The sequence below is a fragment of the Staurois parvus genome, unplaced genomic scaffold (assembly GCF_062004578.1).
Source record: "Staurois parvus isolate SC_StPar_1 unplaced genomic scaffold, SC_StPar_1.0 ptg000151l, whole genome shotgun sequence".
NCBI lineage: Eukaryota > Metazoa > Chordata > Amphibia > Anura > Ranidae > Staurois > Staurois parvus.
The window spans coordinates 3,113,053-3,133,821 of NW_028317947.1; the positions used below are offsets into that span (position 1 = coordinate 3,113,053).

The 20,769-nt window shown below is 42.7% G+C and overlaps 1 protein-coding gene across 1 annotated transcript in view; it reads right to left on the reverse strand.

The window, feature by feature from the left end:
• The window catches only part of SKAP1 (src kinase associated phosphoprotein 1), a 551,061-nt gene that overhangs the window by 111,708 nt on the left and 418,584 nt on the right, over positions 1-20,769 (reverse strand). The window contains exons 6-9 of the mRNA XM_089674345.1: positions 19,251-19,334; positions 18,769-18,893; positions 18,615-18,678; positions 8,565-8,714 (exon numbers count right to left, since the gene is read on the reverse strand). Of these exons, the coding sequence (XP_089530471.1) occupies positions 8,565-8,714; positions 18,615-18,678; positions 18,769-18,893; positions 19,251-19,334 (423 nt within the window). The remainder of the gene's footprint in view (positions 1-8,564; positions 8,715-18,614; positions 18,679-18,768; positions 18,894-19,250; positions 19,335-20,769) is intronic.

The following is a 20,769-nucleotide window of genomic DNA, read 5'->3' on the forward strand; positions in this document are numbered from 1 at the left end:
GAAAAAATCAGCAGCAGCACAATCACCCAACTGCTTCCACCTGACAGGCACGGGTCTGCCTGTCAGTTTTATAAACAATCCTGGTGGCTGCAGCCACCGAATTGTGTATAAAACCCCCAGTTGTCAGGTTCGTATGATGACAGGACCTGGTAGCAAAAGGGTTAGAGTTAAAATATTACAGAGCATATTTAAGTAATATGCAATTAGCAATATGATTTAAGGTGGATATTAGGGCAAAAAACATTTATTTTATTTTTGATACAGTAAGTAATTAGCTCGAGGAGAGGACTCAGGAGTGCAGTGTGCAGCAGCACAGATGAGGATGACACCTCACCGATATGACAGGTCCCCTCCTGAGTCACAGCAGCAGTCTATCTCCACGCCAAGTCCACTCCAGTCCAAACAGCACTGATAGTCCCGCTCCCGGCTTGCCTTGCTCCCATCCTGCAAAACTGCACAAAAGGCTCCGGCCACTCTGCTCGATTCCCTTGCACCATGACATCACATAACATGCTCAAGCACCGCCTCTGCCAGACCGACCCCCTGCCGACACCACGCGAACACACTGTAGCAGGCACTTGGATGGTCTTGGCCGGCTCTGGACTGGAACTGCGCATACACAGTTCTAAGTCGAGCGCCACAGCTATGTTTTTAACTGGCAACCTTTTCTTGCCACTGGCATTTACTGCCTGTTTTTCACTGGATGTCAGAAAATATACTGACGGTTGGCAACACTGAATGGGAGGCTGCCAGCTCTTGCAGCTATTCAGGCCCAATAACACGTAATCATGCATGCTGCGATCACCTGCAAGTGGACTGTTCAAGGACTGATCAAGGATCAGGTACATCAAGGACTGATCACTGATGTGATTGCAGCATGAACAAACAGCTGCAAAAGCCAGGAGTCTATTGCTTTCAATGGGGCTGCCTACTTGCAGCTAATCGCGGGAACCCTCGCTGGAGTCCTTGCAGGTAATCGCCAGCAGGGTGCATTCAAAGGTGCATTTGTAGCCAAATGCTTTTCCTTACTCAAGCAAATTATATTTAGTTGTTATACAATGTATAACCTAAAATATGTAAAAAATCTTATATGCTTTGGTACAAAGACTAAAAAAAAAAAATCTACAAAGCTGAGAAATGATGCTCGCAATGCATATACCACTCAACAGTATAGAACATTATTAATAGAATGAAAGTCATCCTGCGCAGGTTCTGACTCTTGAAGGCACTTTCATTTCTTGGAGCAGGTAAAGTGAATCTTGAGCAGACTAAATTCCGGGCACTGTGCTAAGTGATACTGCCCCCTCCGAATGTAGCAGACCAGTAAAAGTATCCCAGTCCTGCTGCACAACTCCCATAGGGCTCCAAAGTGATCTGTCTCACTTTCTTGCTGTGTTACGGGAAGTCTCCCTGGAGAAAATGTTTTTTTTTTTCTTGTTGTAATCGCAGACAGTCTCAGTGCTCATCCACATTTATTGCCATTAATGGCTTCAGTCTTCTCTGTGTATTTGAGCTCATCTCCAAGACGACAGGAGGGCTCGAAAGGTCTCGAGCACAGAAAGAAGGTCAGCTCTGATAGATTAATATACTGAGATAGGAATCCATCTTACATTTGGTCTTTGTGTAATGCATGCAATCACATTGGAAAAGGAGTTGATTAGAATCACATCACGCGATGACTTTTTATGGCAGTATATATTACAGCAAACAGAGTGGCGATGGCATGACAGTTATCCTAGTATCGGGTCTCACAAAGAGCCCTAACAAGTGAATATCCCTTTTATAAAGACGATGTTACACCCTAAGCTGAACTGGTCAGCTTGAACAATAAGGGAACAATGCTTCCCCCCAGAAAATCAAATTGTACCAAGCATCTAGCTACCAGACATGTACCCTCATTAATCTACTCTGTGTCTGATGTCTTTTTTCTCACACATCCTTAATATCCTCATCCTCCAACATGGACATACATCTCCACGCCATGTTTTCCCATACTGAGTATCACAAAAAATTAAATGTGACATTTAAACCTTGCTTTCGATCTTACATCACCGCGCTGCCTGTTTCTGCCTCTTCTCATTTTGTAATTTTTGTCCTCATACACTTCAGGCACTAGCACATGCTACTGCTTTTGAACATCAGCATTCCTAGTCAAAATGTCATACATTTATTTTGCACGTATTTCCACGCATAAATTCTTGCTCCCAGAATGCGATTCATATTAACATTGTATGTGCGTCTGTGTGCATACATGCAAAAAATACTGACTGCAAATTAAATTTTTTTTTTTACCGATCTATACGTAGCACACGTCAATGGGCCTGTGTGTGTACAGGTACACTGAAAACAATGATTTACATTTACATCAGTTGATAAAAAAAAAATACGCCCTATGCCTTAGGCCTCATGCACACAGGACATTTGAAAAAAGCTCCTCCTCTAGGCAGCAGCGTTTTGGCAAAAAAAACGTCAAACAGAACATAAAGACACCTCCATATCAATCAGAAATCAATAAACTATCCCCTCCTCAGGGTCATATTCATAACTCAATAGCCAATAGTATTAGTGGCAAAATGAATATACAAAAACTTCAGACAAATATGAGGATATGAATACTATTTCATACCATTTCAGTTAATCAACTGAGTAAAAAAACACATATATATATATATATATATATATAAAATTAAATATTTTCTTGATCAGCATCTGCTGCCACTGATTAGTGTATTTTGACAGCAGAGGGTGCAGCTGTCAAAATACAATACCTCAGGGAGGGGGCGGAGGAATCTGTTACAAAACTGGCAGAACAAAAAAAACTAACAGTGTATGATCAGCTTAAACCTAAAAAAAAAGGTGTACCTTACCATATGTAGATTAACTACTTGCCAACCGCAGATAGCCGAATGATGGCTACACTGCGGCCAGCCAGTTCTGGGAGGGCGTCATATGACGTCCTCCTAGAACGCGCGCTCCTGTGCGCCCCTGGGGGCGCGCACCCGGCGATCTCCATGATCGCTGTGTCCTACGGATACAGCTGATCACGTGATGTGGTAAAAGGCCAATCACAGCAGCCTTTTACCACGTGATCAGACGTGTCCAATGACACGCTGATCACCGGGAAATACAATTTCCGCTTCTCGGCTGCATTTTCCTCACGCTGTCAGAGCGTGAGGAAAGTACTGCCGAGAACCGGCAGTTGTCAGAGCAGGGACTGGCACCAATCATCAGGGCACTGATGATCAGTGCCCTGATGATCGGTGCCCAGCAGTGCCACCCACCAGTTCCGCCCACCTGTGCCCAGCAGTGCGCCCACCTGTGCCCAGCAGTGCACCCACTTGTGCCAACCAGCAGTGCCACACACCTGTGCCCAGAAGTGCCACCCACCTGTGTCCACCAGTGCCACCCACCAGTGCCCAGTGTAGCCCAGCAGTGCTGTCAGTCAGTGCATCCAGTCAGTGCCCATAAGTTGCATCCAGTCAGTGCCGCCTATCAGTGCTGTCTATCAGTGCCGCATATGCGTGCCACCTCATTAGTGCTGCCTATCAGTGCCCATCAGTGCTGCCTATCAGTGCCCATCAGTGCCGCCTATTAGTACCCATCAGTGCCGCCTCATCAACGCACATCAGTGAAGGAGAAAATTACCTGTTTGAAAAATGTTATAATAGAAACAAAGAAATTTTTTTTTTTTTTTGCACTTTTTTTGTTTATAGCGCAAAAAGTAAAGTGCCCAGCAGCGATTAAATATCACCAAAAGAAAGCTCTATTTGTGAGAAAAAAATGATAAAAATTTCATATGGGTACAATCTTACATGACCGTGCAATTGTCAAAGTGCATTACACATTACACCGTATTAAGATGCATTGCTTATTGTATCTATTACCCTCCCCCATCCGCCTCCTTCCCCCCTCCCCTACTTACTCTATTCTGTATCCAAGAATATTCCGTTTTTTAGACCATTATAACTTCTTTAAATATTCCATGTCTTCTAAGGTACCCCCTTTACTCTAATTAATTCTATATAAGTTTCCGAGATCTTAAATTTTATCCAGCTACTCCACGTTCTCCTAAACACCTCCATTTTATCCTCTTCTATGCATCTCAATTCCTCCATTTGAACAATACCCTCCACTCTGTCTATCCAGTCCACAATCTTTGGAACCTCCTTCCTCTGCCTGTACTTGGGGATCAGACCCTTTGCCTCACTTTTCAAGTGATACAAAGCTTTATTTTTACATTTTCCGAAGCAGGCGCAAAATAATAGAATAGGCATTTCCACGGGTCACCCTGAATATCTACACCACATATGTCTTGGGTATATAATGCTATTTCCCTCCATTAACACTGCAATTTCGGACAATTCCACCATATACAGTGGGGTAAAAAAAGTATTTATTCAGCCACCAATTGTGCAAGTTCTCCCACTTAAAAAGATGAGAGAGGCCTGTAATTGGCATCATAGGTAGACCTCAACTATGAGAGACAAAATGAGAAAAAAAATCCAGACAATCACATTGGCTGATTTGGAAAGAATTTATTTGCAAATTATGGTGGAAAATAAGTATTTGGTCACCTACAAACAAGCAAGATTTCTGGCTCTCACAGACCTGTACCTTCTTCTTTAAGAGGCTCCTCTGTCCTGCACTCATTACCTGTATCAATGGCACCTGTTTGAACTTGTTATCAGTATAAAAGACACCTGTCCTCAACCTCAAACAGTCACACTCCAAACTCCACTATGGTGAAGACCAAAGAGCTGTCGAAGGACACCAGAAACAAAATTGTAGACCTGCACCAGGCTGGGAAGACTGAATCAGCAATAGGCAAGCAGCTTGGTGTGAACAAATCAACTGTGGTAGCAATAATTAGAAAATGGAAGACATACAAGACCACTGATAATCTCCCTCGATCTGGGGCTCCACGAAAGATCTCACCCCGTGGGGTCAAAATGATCACAAGAACGGTGAGCAAAAATCCCAGGACCACACGGGGGGACCTAGTGAATGACCTGCAGAGAGCTGGGACCAACGTAACAAAGGCTACCATCAGTAACACACTACGCCGCCAGGGACTCAGATCCTGCAGTGTCAGACGTGTCCCCCTGCTTAAGCCAGTACATGTCCGGGCCCGTCTGAAGTTTGCTAGAGAGCATTTGGATGATCCAGAAGAGGATTGGGAGAATGTCATATGGTCAGATGAAACCAAAAAAGAACTGTTTGGTAGAAACACAACTCGTCGTGTTTGGAGGAGAGAGAATGCTGAGTTGCATCCAAAGAACACCATACCTACTGTGAAGCATGGGGGTGGCAACATTATGCTTTGGGGCTGTTTCTCCGCAAAGGGACCAGGACGACTGATCCATGTACAGGAATGGGGCCATGTATCGTGAGATTTTCAGTGCAAACCTCCTTCCATCAGCAAGGGCACTGAAGATGAAACGTGGCTGGGTCTTCCAACATGACAATGATCCCAAACATACCGCCCGGGCAATGAAGGAGTGGGTTCGTAAGAAGCATCCTTTCAAGGTCCTGGAGTGGCCTAGCCAGTCTCCAGATCTCAACCCCATAGAAAACCTTTGGAAGGAGTTGAAAGTCCGTGTTGCCCAGCGACAGCCCCAAAACATCACTGCTCTAGAGGAGATTTGCATGGAGGAATGGGCCAACATACCAGCAACAGTGTGTGCCAACCTTGTGAAGACTTACAGGAAACGTTTGACTTCTGTCATTGCCAACAAAGGATATATAAGAAAGTATTGAGATGAACTTTTGATATTGACCAAATACTTATTTTCCACCATAATTTGCAAATAAATTCTTTCCAAATCAGCCAATGTGATTGTCTGGATTTTGTTTCTCATTTTGTCTCTCATAATTGAGGTCTACCTATGATGCCAATTACAGGCCTCTCTCATCTTTTTAAGTGGGAGAACTTGCACAATTCGTGGCTGACTAAATATTTTTTGCCCCACTGTATGCGCCATGCTACCCCTTTCTCCACAACCTCTCCAACACCAGGAGGAGCTCTCCGCTTGTTGTTTATGGGCCACACTTGGGGGTTATATACCATCTTGCTAGACATTTATAATTCATTTCAACCGTACGCATATTTGTAGCCATATGTGTTGTATTAAAAATATTTTTCCTTTGCTGCAAGTTCAGTTCTAGTCCCAGTCCCTTCTACCATTTACTTACATACCCAGGAGGGTCGATTCCATCTAAGTCCATAAGGATCTTGTATAACCTTGAGGTGCTATGTTTTGGGGATCCGACCCCATTCATTAATTTTTCCAGGGGATTCATTTCCTCCAATGACCTCAACGGTTGTGGTAAACTTACAACAAAATGGTGTAACTGGTTATACCTCCATTCATCCTAGTAAATATATCTTTCTTTTGTTTTTAAATTTGAAACGTGCATATTTTCCCTCCTTTTACAATATCTTTCAGACGTGCATTCTTATCTTTTATCTATTTCCCCCCTATTTTAACATTTTCGGTGCAAAAAATTCTGTACCCTCTAATGGAATCAACAATGAATTATATTTCCATTTTTCCTTACTGTGTATCCTATCCCACGTGTCCAGTACTATCCTAGTCAACTTACTCGTGCCTACATCTAATGTTCGGAACCTATGAGGTATCCATATCATCTTCTCTAAATGTGATTTACTTAATTCCTTTTCTATATTTAGCCAACTTTTCCACTGTGTATTAAAAGACCAATCTACCACTCGTGATAACATTACTGAAGGATCTTAAAACTGTTATGTTACATTGTACCTTCAGGATACTGTGGCAGGATTTCGGCATTGCACATAGGATGACAGCAGGCATGTGTGAGTGTAAAACCTCCCTACAGCTTCAACTTACTACGACAGGCTTCTAAGGTGAGACTGCAGCTGGAGATATCAGTTTAAAATGTACAATTAGTACATGTAAAGCCATGTGCACACCAGATGCAACAAGTGTTCTTGCCTGTTTACCAAAACCCAATCACAGACTGTTCACCAAAATCCAATCACAGACTGCCTGCTCACTAATATTCAATCACAGACTGTCTGTTCACCAAAATCCAATCACAGACTGCATGTTTACCAAAACCCAATCACAGACTGCCTGTTTACCAAAACCCAATCACAGACTGCCTGTTTACCAAAACCCAATCACAGACTGCCTGTTTACCAAAACCCAATCACAGACTGCATGTTTACCAAAACCCAATCACAGACTGCATGTTTACCAAAACCCAATCACAGACTGCCTGCTCACCAAAACCCAATCACAGACTGCCTGTTTACCAAAACCCAGTCACGGACTGCCTGCTCACCAAAATCCAATCACAGACTGCCTGCTCACCAAAATCCAATCACAGACTGCCTGTTAACCAAAATCCAGTCACGGACTGCTTGCTCACTAAAATCCAATCACAGACTGCTTGCTCACCAAATTCCAATCACAGACTGCTTGCTCACCAAAATCCAATCACAGACTGCCTGTTAACCAAAATCCATTCACAGACTGCCTGTTCATCAAAATCCAATCACAGGCTGCCTGACACATATTGTGTATTGTGTCCACTGCTACTTTTACTATATCAGTAGCATTGCATTTGCTGAATATGTTCAATTAATGCATGCAGAGTGTGAGATGCGTTCAGCAAACACAATACTGTCAATAAGTTCTGACAGCTGCGATCACAGTAGATAGCCATGATGGCTTCTCCTGACATGAAGTCAGCCTGCGGGCATGATCTAGTGAGCACAGCCCCCACCTAACGAGTAGAGGCCTATATCCCTGCTTTATCTAGTGTGTACATGATATTTGCATTTACATTCCTGGTTAGAGGAGTCCAGCAACAACTGATCGGCCTCTACAGAAGCAGTTTATGATTTTTACACTAAAAGTATAGATAAACAAATACGGATTATCTTGAGATAGTGAAAATCATCAAAATATGGCTGTTTGTGCTGGTAAAGCATTTCTTCCCCCCTTTCTGTGAACCTCCTGCCTCCTCCTGTACAATGTTGGCTCAGGAAATCAGTGCAGGAAGCACCAACCAGCAGTGGCCAAAGGACCAGCAGTGCAGAAAAAGAAGCCTGCGGCACAGCTGCACACGGACTCTGAACAGTGACAAAGTGGACGGCGCTAGAGAAAAATCTCGCAGGAGCTGGGTTTTAATGTAGCAATTTGATTCAATTTTCCACTCTATAAAATTACCCATCACCGCTCCTTGCTGTCTAACAGACACCTTCACTCTTAATTTAACAATCTGATCCAATTCTGCCAGGGAAATTGGAAAAATTTATCACCTGTGAAATTTTATTTTTCCTCGGTTGTATCTGTTTTTGTAAAACTTCATTAACGACGATGACTTGCTGAGGAAATAATGTTTTTTCTTTTTTTTTTTTCCTGATCTGCTTGGGACACAAGAAATAGCCCCAGCAGAGACTGTAGGCTCATTAACATAATAAAACAAAGAGAAGCTTACAATGAGCAAAGGCAGCAAGCCTTTGGAAGGGTGTGTGGATGCAATGATGCCCTTTTGTAGTATGGATAACCTCTTACCTGGAACTACCTCATAGATATCATCATCCTCCATTGGGCTACTTGTTCTGTCTAGACTAGGACGCTGTCCCATTGAAGAAGAATTCAGGCTTTCCACATCATCATAAGACTCCTCATCATCTTCACATGGTATAGAGGCTGAAAGGATATCTGGGCAAATATAAAAACATAAAATAAGCTTCTGCCTCCCTTTTGCTTTCTATACATTTCAGGACAGCCTAAGATTGTTGAGGTATTTCCATACAACACCACATACATAGTTAAGTATGCCTGTGCATAATATTACCCATATCTAAGGTATTTGCAGGCTTTGCACATGAAAAGTGGTCTTCAAAAATGCTTGTTTTGCTCAAGAGAACAAGGAGCCCATTTTAAAAAGAATGGAAACCCTAAATGTACTGTATAATTCGGTCTACTTGGCATCATACCTCTTAAACAAAAAGTTTGTAATTTAACCACTTCAATACTGGGCACTTTTACCCCTTCCTGCCCAGGCCAATTTTCAGATTTCAGCATTGTCACGCTTTGAATTTTAATTGTGCGGTGATGTAACACGGTACCCAGCTGAAATTTGTATAATTTTTTCACACAAATAGAGCTTTCTTTTGGTAGTATTTAATCACCACTGGGTTTTTTATTCTTTGCTAAATCAACTAAAAAAGCCCGAAATGTATGAAAAAAAAAGCACTTTTCTTCATCGTACATCACGGGACACAGAGCAGGCTATTCATGACTATGTGGGTTATAGGCCACCTATAGGTGAATAGATACTGGCCAATCCATCAGGCCATCCACCTTACAAACAATGGCGAAAATACTGAGGTACTTCCTGTATAGGAGGGGTTATATAGGAGAGGAAGCACCTCAGTATTTTTGCCAGTGTCTGTAAGGTGGATGGTCACTGAAAGTATTGTTGTGCTTTTTTTTTTTTTTTGGGGGGGGGCGTCTTTCAGGTATGCACCTGAAAGTCCAGAATGGTTCCATTACAGAATCAGGGACTTTAATCAGATCCATTCGGAAGACTATGAGCTAAAGTGGATGGTACCCGAGCCTCATTGGAGAAGAAGAAGAATCCTCAAGGTTTTGCCTGTAATGCAGGCTTACGACGCTGGACCCCATGCAGATGGAACCCAGTGCAGTTGTAAATCTGACCAAGGCGCTTCAAGTGGGGTGCTATATGGGTCCAAGGCAGTAGCCTCTCAGCATTGGGACTCAAAGGTCTGAATGACAATGCTCGCCATGATGGATGAAGGTTGGTGCCTGACAGAAGTCATGGACCAGTGGCAGAACTGATAAGATATCTCCTTTTTTCTCTTTGTAAAGAAACAAACAAAAGCTCTAATTTGGAGGGAAAAGGAGAGGTGTTATGACTGAGTTTCCACCAGGGGGAGTCCTTACTCCTTACTGTTGTTCCCGAGATGTGCTTGCTCTTTTTATTTTTGGCCACTAGAGGGAGAGTGGACAGAAATGGAAGTCAGCCATATTTTGTTAATCTGGAGGCCTGGACACACGTGGGCTGCTACTGCTGAGGAATCTCCTGTGGCCAGGACATAGAACGGGCTATTAAGTAGGGGCACGTGAATACTCCCCTGAGGAGGAACCACGGACCAGTCAGTCAGGAGCTGCCCTAGGTGGCTCATAAGGCAGTATTTGCATTGAGTGTTTTTTCAGCACACTACTTGCATAGCTGTATTATTGTGATCTGTGTTACTAGTGGAGATGAACAGGTTTGCGCTATCTGAAGTAAGCGGAGTGGGGGAGGTGCAGCAGGAAATGGCACTAATGTACCACCGACAGGTCGCGAGGAACCGAGCTGAAGGTCCGCTGTAATATCCTCACCTGAGAGGCCAGAAGCGACTGGGCAGTCTGAGCAGCTGCGTCTATCTGGCATTGTGGCTACTACTGGGGCTTCTGCCTCAGCATATGTAACCAAGGTTGATCTTGCCTCATCCTTAGCGAGTTTAGAAGATAAGATCGCTGGGATGATTGCATCAGTTTCTCAGGGGACTAAGAAAGATCCCATTCACTAGAACCACCAATCCTAGAGCAGGAATGGGTGGAGCCTGAGGATGAGGAAGAGCTGGAAGAAGGTCAGGCAGTCACAGCCTGAGGAGAAGCAGGAAGTCTCTGCCTCCCAGTCTCAGAGACTCATTACTTTTAGTCCAAGACCTCACTGTTATTGTACGGTCTGGATTTGGGCTACCTCCGATAGAAACCTCTGAGGTTACTTATTCTTTCTTATTCTATTCATCAGTTCTGACGAAGTCTGCGGTGATTGGCGGACGAAACGCGTCAACGTAATGACGTCACTACGCTCGGCGTCTTCATAGGGTGCGGCGCCCACGAGGTGGGAAGGAACGGCGGTGTCACAGCTCCTTGCTAAGAAGGCACGAGGCCCTCTGAAAACTACCATAAAGTCTACTACTACAGCGGCTCGCAAACGGCAATCCCCTAGGGGAGTATACCTTCCACCGGTGGCAAGTTATTTAAGCTTACAGCTGTGTAGATTTATAGAGCATATCTGGAGCTAAGAGGGCATGTTATACGGGCCTAATCTACCCTGTATATTCGGGGAATCTTTTGGAAATCCTCTTTAGAGGATAATATATATATATATATATATATATATATATATATATATACTTATACGCTATCCTATTTAGGCATTGTATGCTGTGACAAAGCCATATCCTATTCAAACCGCTTCAACTTTCTTAGATTAAGTAATTTTTGGAAACCCTTCAGTGGGTATATAGACTCAGGTATCTACGGCCTGCTACATACACAATATATGTGCTTGGAATCTACGTACTGTGACTATCTGGCTTCCCACCCCTATATGCACCTTTGAACAAGCATCAAGAACCTGATCTTATTTCAAGTCGACGGGAGTCCTCTTGATCTTTATCGATGGTAATTTACCCATACTTTGTTTTTTGCTTTCAGGGCTTTACTTGATGCCTGTGTTCTATACAATAATTTTTATATATATCCCCAGAATTATTTGGTACTGTGGACTTTGTTTCACTTGGGGTGGCTACCCAGGAAGTCCCTACACTTGAGAAGCGGGTATGACAGTTTTACAACTGAGAAGGTAATGAAAGTGTCCACTAATTCCTGTAGAGGGAGGCTTGGTGAGGTTTGGACGTGATTCAGCTCCTATATTTTCATACATTTATTGTGTATTTTTGTGTTCCAGCTTCCATATACCAGGAGGCTACTCTACACATCCTGACTTATATTGGGAACATATCTGCTGAATATATGGTTCACTCTAATACAAGCTGGAAATTCATGGAAACCTAGGACCAAAACCTCACCATTACCCTATATTGCCTTATATGGTACTCTACTTGCCTAAATGACCCTGAAATGAAGACGCTAAGTGCTTTTAAAAAGATTTTAATTGTTTGACATGTTCACCGTGCTCATGTTTAACCTCCTTATGATCTATGTGATCAAATAAAGTATTGCCTGTAATTTTTGAATCCATATTACTCCGCGTGGATCATTCAGTAACCTTCTTTTTTTAGGTAGGGGTGCTCTTGTCACACTACCATATTGTTTAGTATGCATTTTCTGGGTTTATGGATCCACACTTACATACTAAGTGAGTCGGAGATATGACTATGACACCAGCCACTCGTGTCATTCTAGGTGGCCTGTTTCTGCTCTATTTTTGTGGTTACTTATTCTTCCCTGGGCTCTTTAAAGCCTTCACAGAGTACTCAGGCCTTTCCGGTGCATCCTCTTCTGGAGAAAATTATGTATGCTGACTGGGATCACCCAGGCAGGGTTTTTGTTCCACCAAAGAGTTTTCTATTTTGTACTACATGGAACAAAAGTTTGTTAGGAAATGGGGGTTGCCTTTAGTGGATGCAGCTGTTTCATCCCTGAATAAACCTTTAACATGTGCTGTGGATAATGTACCAGTTTTTAAGGACCCAGCAGATAGGAAGCTTGAGTCTCTCCTTAAGGCCGCCTCCTCCCTGGCAGGTTCTGCCGCACAGCCAGCTGTGGCAGCTAATAGCATTTGAAAGAGTCTTTCCAACCGTGTCAAGTAGCGGATTGGAAGGCCATCAGTGCAGGGGGAATGCTTAGCCAAAGATTTGGAGGATGTTCTGTGTGCTTTGTGTTTTATGGTTGATGCGCTTAAGGATTCAATTAGGCAAATTTCTCACTTGGCCCTCTTATCAGTGCACATGCGTAAGGTTTTGTGGCTGAAGAGTTGGTCAGCACAACTGCCATGCAAAAAATTGTTGGCAGGTTTTCCCTTTCACGAGGAATGGCTGTTTGGGGAAGATCTGGACAAACATATCCAAAATATTTCAGGGGGTAAAAGTGCTCTTCTACCCTCTAATTTTGTGGCCACATGGAAGGTTCTAATCCAAGACAAATGGGTCATTTCCAAGATTTTTCTGGGGTACAGACTAGAATTTCAGGTATTTCCCTCTCCTCGGTTTTTAAGATCAAATGTACCAATGAATCCAGAGAAAAGAAGAGCTTTATTTCAGGCACTCGATTGCCTATTGGCTCAAGGAGGAATCACGAAGGTTCCAGCGTGCAAAAGGTTTCAGGGGTTTTATTCAAACCTGTATACAGTCCCAAAACCAAATGGGGATGTAAGGCCTATTTTAGACCTCAAGGGGCTAAATCAGTTCCTAAATGTTCGATCATTTCATATGGAATCGATTGGGTCAGTAGTGGCCTCCCTACAGGAGGGAGATTTTTTAGCGTCTATAGACATCAGGGATGCATACCTGCATGTACAAATATTCATTCCTCACCAAAGATTTCTGCGGTTTGAGGCAGGGGCTCAGCAATTCCAGTTTATAGCACTACCGTTTGGGCTGGCCAAGGCTCCCAGAGTTTTCACAAAAATTCTTGCTCTGAGCTACTCAGAGCTCAGGGAGTACTGGTCACAGATTATCTCAGTTGCCGGCAGTTCATTCCAGGGAATGGGCTTTGCATCCTGATGTTTTCAAGGAAATCTGCCAGCGATGGGGTTGCCCGGATGTAGATCTACTGGCGTCCAGGTTCAACAACAAGGTCTGTCTTTTTGTGTCCAGGGTAAGGGATTCTCACGCAGCAGAGGTAGACGCCTTAGTGATTCCTTGGAACCAGTTTTCACTGATTTATGCCTTTCCTCCAATCCAGCTGCTGGCGCGTCTCTTATGCAGGATTCAGGAGGAGTCTATTCTGGTGATACGGATTGCTGCGGTCTGGCCCAGGAGAGCCTTTTAGGCAGACATAGTGAAGATGGCAGTAGACGGGCTGTGCACCATGCCAGACCTGTTGTCTCAAGGTCCTATATTGCGGTCGCTAAATTTGACAGTGTGGCTATTGAAACCCAGATCCTGAAGGATAGGGGAGTGTCGGATTCTGTCATCCCCACCATGTTGGGTGCTTGAAAGGAAGTTTCTAGGATCATTTATTACAGAACCTGGAAGGCTTACATTGCATGGTGTGAGGTTCACAAATGGCACCCACAAAAGTATGTGATTGGCAGGATTCTGTAGTTTCTTCAAACAGGGTTGCAGAAGAATTTGTGTGTTGGTACCATTAAGGGCCAGGTTTCAGCATTAGCTATTTTTTTCCAGAGGCTCATTGCGTCTCACTCCTTGGCCCACACTTTTTACAGGGAGTGATGGGTATGGCTCCTCCTGTCAGGTTGCCTTTGTGTCCTTGGGACCTGAACTTGGTTTTGAGGTTTTGCAAAAGCCACCATTTGAACCTATTGGAGAGATTCCACTGGTCTTGTTGACTCGTAAGGTGTTGTTTCTAGTGGCAATCAGAAGGGTGTCGGAGCTGGCAGTTCTATCTCGCAGAGAACCATTTCTGGTTTTGCATCATGCTAAGGTGGTGTTGCAACCTCATCGTTGCTTTTTACCAAAGGTGGTTTCTAGTTTTCATCTCAATCAGGACATAGTTCTGCCTTCATTCTTTCGTAGGCCTCAGTCAGCAAGAAAAAGATCTCTGCATACCTTGGATGTGGTTCGTGCTATAAAGGTGTTCGTGAAGGCGACAGCACAGGTCAGATGCTCTATTTGTGCTGCCAGAGGGGCCTAGGAAGGGGCAGGCGGCATCCAAGGCGACCATTTCTCATTGGATCCACCAATTGATAATTTAAGCCTATGGTTTGAAAGGTAAAGTCCCAACCTTTCGGATGAAGGCACACTCCATAAGGAGTGTGGGGGCATCTTAGGCAATCTGCCATCAGGTGTGAGTGGCTCAGGTTTCCAAGGCTGCTACATGGTCTTCGTTTCACACATTCACAAGGTTCTACCAGGTGGATGTCAAAGCCGCAGAGGATTCTGCCTTTGGTTGCAGTAGTAGGTCCTGAGGGATTATGGACGGTGGCTATCATGGTGTCACCCTCCCTCTAATTTCTAATTGCTTTGGGACATCCCACATAGTCATGAATAGCCTGCTCTGTGCCCCATGATGTACGATAAAGAAAATTAGATTTTTCTTCTACATACTTACCTGTAAAATCCACTTCTTGGAGTACATCACAGGACACAGAAGTCCCACTCCTCTTTCTGGAATGTCATTGCTTACTACAAAAACGGAGGTACTTCCTGTTTAGGAGGGGTTATACAGAGGAAGACCTCCTCTCTAATTGATTGACCAGTGTCCATTCACCTATAGGTGGCCTATAACCCACAGTCATGAATAGCCTGCTCTGTATCCAATTTGTTTGTCGTTTCTATTATAACTTTTTGCAAATAAATAATCTTTCTTCAAAAACGTAGGCAAAAATGTATTCTGCTATATTTCTTTGGTGAAAATAACACAAATCAATGTTTATTATTTAGTCTGTAGGAAAGTTATAAAGTCCACAAACTATTGTATATATCTGAAAATCGATCAATCCTAATGTACTGATGGCCGAGCTCAAGTCTCGAGGCCCAAAAATGTCAGGACAGTACAAATATCTTCCAAATGACCCCTTTTTGGAAAGCAGACAGTCTGAGGTATTTAGTAACATGCATGGCGAGTTTTTTGAGGTTGTAATTTTTTGGACAATGAAGAAATAAAAAAAAAAAAAATTCATATTTTTTTAAATACATACACTCACCAATGCAGTACAACGCCATTATATGATCAGGGACATTGGTGACAGTATGCAAAAAAAAAATTTTCAATATTTTTAAAAAAAACTTATTACATTTTTTAAAAAACATTTTTACCCATGACCAGAGCAATACAGTGTTACCAATGGCAACAATGTACTACTTTGGGCAAGTGATTACCATTTTTAATTTTTTTTTGTTTACACATTATAATTGCGTACAGCAGTGAAATTCACTGGTATAAACAACCATTTTTACTGAATGAAACACATTCATTCAGTATATATTGTGATTAGCTGTAATTGGCCACAGGTAAATCACATGATACAGATGGGCTGTGATTGGCCCTGTCTGTACCATGTGATCACTATGACCAATCACAGCTAGCAACACAATTGTAAGCAATGAATGTCATGAAAGGAAGCCATTCATTGTTTACAGTTTTCATGTGATCTGCTGTGATTGGTCATGGACACAACCAGTGATAGATCGTGCTGTAGCGCGGGCCCATGGCCGCGTCCAAGGTGCGTTCTGGGATGCCGGCATATGACGTCCACCTGGAATAACGAAAGTTCTGTCCGGCTATCATACTACATCAAAGGATTGATAAACTGCAATATAATAAATGTTTGCTTTTGGGTTTAATACTACGTTATTAAAGATGAAAGCTTTCAGGTCATTCCTTATGCCCCCCCTTCTTAGGTATTTTACAATTCCCTAGACTTGATAACATTTCTAGATGTGATAGGCAGCCCATAGGCCCAACTGATTGAGTGCACATTGCTGACTATGCCACTGCCATTTGTGAGGCAGTGGTTTAGCATTGTCAACGCTAAATAATGCATAGGAAGTACTGTTACTGGCAGGATTTCCAGGTGAGAAATTTTGGAACAGGTTCACAAAAAATTATTTTCTCAAGAAAACATGTATGCAGCAAGACATTACACCAAACATACTGAAAGGTAGTTTATAGCTTTATGAATACTTTAACAGCACATCTGTCCACTCCTGTTAAAAGTCTAATTTGACTTGTAGTATACTTTTGTTACCATTACCAACAAAATATTTCATTGAGTTTTTAGAGTGTTTTAACTTGCATTGCATATTATATTAATCCTCAACAATAATCTTGCTTCAAACTCTTGTAAAGGAACCAAGTGCAAGGTTTTATACATTGCTGGTTTATTCAAAAATGCAGTTTTGCTCACCAGCATACATTCTGCAATTATGTGAAATTCATAACCCTTCCATATGCCCTAAAATTGGATTGCTGTTTAACAGATTTTACACACATGCACAAAATCATACAACATTCTTTATATATAGGTGAAACTCGAAAAATTAGAATATCGTGCAAAAGTTCATTTATTTCAGTAATGCACCTTAAAAGGTGAAACTAATATATGAGATAGACTCATTACATGCAAACAAGATAGTTCAAGCTGCGATTTGTCATAATTGTGATGATTATGGCTTACAGCTCATGAAAACCCCAAATCCACAATCTCAGATAATTAGAATATTGTGAAAAGGTGCAATATTCTCGGCTCAAAGTGTCCCACTCTAATCAGCTAATTAAGCCATAACACCTGCAAAGGGTTCCTGAGCCTTTAAATGGTCTCTCAGTCTGGTTCAGTAGGAATCACAATCATGGGAAAGACTGCTGACCTGACAGTTGTGCAGAAAACCATCATTGACACCCTCCATAAGGAGGGAAAGCCTCAAAAGGTAATTGCAAAAGAAGTTGGATGTTCCCAAAGTGCTGTATCAAAGCACATTAATAGAAAGTTATGTGGAAGGGAAAAGTGTGGAAGAAAAAGGTGCATAAGCAGCAGGGATGACCACAGCCTGGAGAGGATTGTCAGGAAAAGGCCAATCAAAAGTGTTAAGGACTTACAGAAGGAGTGGACTGAGGCTGGAGTCAGTGCATCAAGAACCACCACACAGAGACAGATTCTGTACATGGGCTTCAAATGTCATATTCCTCTTGTCAGCCGCTCCTGAACAACAAACAACGTCAGAAGCGTCTTACCTGGGCTAAAGAAAAACAGACCTGGTCTGTTGCTCAGTGGTCCAAAGTCCTCTTTTCTGATGAGAGCAACTTTTGCATCTCATTTGGAAACCAAGGACCCAGAGTATGAAGGAAGAATGGAGAGGCACACACTGCAAGATGCTTGAAGTCCAGTGTGAAGTTTCCACAGTCTGTGATTTGCTGGTGTTGGTCCACTGTGCTTCATTAAGTCCAGGGTCAACGCAGCCGTCTACCAGGAGATTTTGGAGCACTTCATGCTTCCTTCTGCAGACGAGCTTTATGGGGATGCTGACTTTATTTTCCAGCAGGACTTGGCACCTGCCCACACTGCCAAAAGCACCAAAACCTGGTGCAATGACCGTGGGATTACTGTGCTTGATTGGCCAGCAAACTCGCCTGATCTGAACCCCATAGAGAATCTATGGGGCATTGCCAAGAGAAAGATGAGAGACATGAGACCAAACAATGCAGAAGAGCTGAAGGCCGCTACAACAAACATCCTGGACTTCCATAACACCTCAGCAGTGCCACAGGCTGATAGCTTCCATGCCACACCACATTGAGGCAGTAATTGCTGCAAAAGGGGCCCAAACCAAGTACTGAGTACATATACATGCTTATAATTTTCAGAGGTCCGATATTGTTCTATGTACAATCCTTGTTTTATTGATTGCATGTAATATTCAAATTTTCTGAGAGTGTGGATTTGGGGTTTTCATGAGCTGTAAGCCATAATCATCACAATTATGACAAATCACGGCTTGAACTATCTTGCTTTGCATGTAATGAGTCTATCTCATATATTAGTTTCACCTTTTAAGTTTCATTACTGAAATAAATGGACTTTTGCACAATATTCTAATTTTTCGAGTTTCACCTGTATATTTGGCAAAAGATTTGCCAGTAGTTTTGGCAAAAGAGAAAGGATGCAGTTAAACTCACCTTTCACCAAGAACTGTATTTGGTCAACCCAGTCCCTGGCCTCTGCTGGGCTGGCAGCTGTAAACTGACAATTGAAAGATGATAAAAAAAAAAAAGAGTTAGCTAGGCAATTTGACCTCTGTTATCGCTTTGAATTACAAGCACTGGATATTACCTGATAACTGCGGCTACCCGGAGAAGCAAGCTCAAAACAAGAATCCCGACGGGAGTCTTTGCGGATGTACGAAACCAGCTTAGCGCTACAATCCTTTATCAAGAAGCCTCCTTTTGGAACTTTACCTATAATTAAATGTTTTCTGTTAAACTGCATCATTCTGAAGCATTTACACTTCTTTATACAAGCATTTGTTTTGCAATTAAGGTTGAGTATTACTGCTTAGAAGTCCTATGTCCATCCTATCTAGTGTAGGACCAACCTCTGTACCTTATTTTGTTGCTCCACGTTTCACTCCTCTAGTTCCTCTAGGAATATTTCCACTTACCATATAACTACAGACAGAGAGACTTGGAGAGTAAACCACAGGTAGATAAGTTATAATATCAAATAAGACTGTCTTTAGCCCTCCTTCTCTCAAACCCATCATGTAGAATTCCTCTCTAATTTATAATCACCAATAAAGTCAACTGTTCAGTTACCTCTCTCATTGGAATAGTAACAAAAGCTTGTGTTGGTAAGAACACACCACTTCTTCCGCCATTCTGACCCAAATAAACCATGGTCTGGAACAAAGAATAATTACAAAAATTAGAAAATGTTATCTTTGTCTTTTTGATACACTATAGTCTAAGTTTTATTGAAATAGGTATATAAATTAGAATCGAATCTTAAAGCTGGGAAAACTTGGTTGTGTTGGGAAGACAGGGTTACATTACAGGCAAACTATTAAATGTCCAAATTAAACCCACAATAAAATTAGAAAAAGGTCTTAAGTTGTAATTATATTTAAAGTGTTACTAAACCCACAACAGTAAAATCAGTCTGTATATGCAGTAAATACATGGGGTGAGTTGGCGCAAAATTAGATGTCCATAATTAGGTCCATAGTCCCACAGGGGGGGGGGGGTGAAAGGTAAAAAGGGGCACGATGGAGGGGAGAGGGGGACAAGGGCCACTTGGTGGATCCAGTAGAAAGACCACGGGGAACCACAAAATGGTTAGCACCTCCAGGCTGCCTCCAAAGTAGAGCAGAAGCAGATCTCCTATTTCACATGTAAAAAAGGAATGAAAGAAGGCGCCACTGAATGCAAACCGTTAATATTTAATGGTACACAATGGTGTAAATGAACACTCACATTTTAAAAGATAGATTAAGGCACATCTGTAGTCCAGTGCAATGGTATCCGGAAGCAGTTAGCATGTACTGCAGGTGATTGGCATCCAGTTCCTAGGTCCAGAGGCTGGCTATCAGAAGATGGGACCAGAAAACCGCCGTGTACTGTGTACTCTTCTCGGGTCCCCTGCCAGCGCTCCCGGCCCCTTGCTCCTGCCAAGTGCCCCCATAGCAAGCAGCTTGCTATGGGGGCTCCCAAGCCACTGCTCTGCGAGTCCATTCACACACAGACTGCGGCTTGGCCCCGACCCCATTCTCTCTTCATTGGCTCAATGGCTGTGATTGACAGTAGTGGGGCACATGAGAATCAGAACTGGACTGCAGAACAATGGAAGAAGGTGTTTTCAAGGTGTTGACTTGGCCTCTGAATTCTCCAGATCTCAATCTAATCTGTGGGATGTGTTGGGAAAACACGTCCAATCTATGGAGGCCCAACCTTACAATTTACAGGACTTAAAGGATCTGCTATTGACGGCTTGGTGCCAGATACCACAACATACCTTCAGAAGTCTAGTGGGGTCCATGCTCAACATGGGCTTTTTTTGGTGGCAAAAGGGGGACCTACTCAATATTAGGTGGGTGGTCATGTTATGGTGCATGGTCAAAATGTTATGGGTGATCAGTATATATTTCCTCATATATTTAACTGACCCTTAACAGTGATCCCCCAATTTGGAAAGATGCTTGTGCTTACCACATTGTGCAGTGAATTAATCTTCAATTTTTATAGAGAGGCTGTTTCCCGTATAAGTGGAAAAGAGAGTGGAAAAGCCTATCCAGAACTGAAAAGCCCCAATGAAGCCAATACAGTTGCACTCCATGGA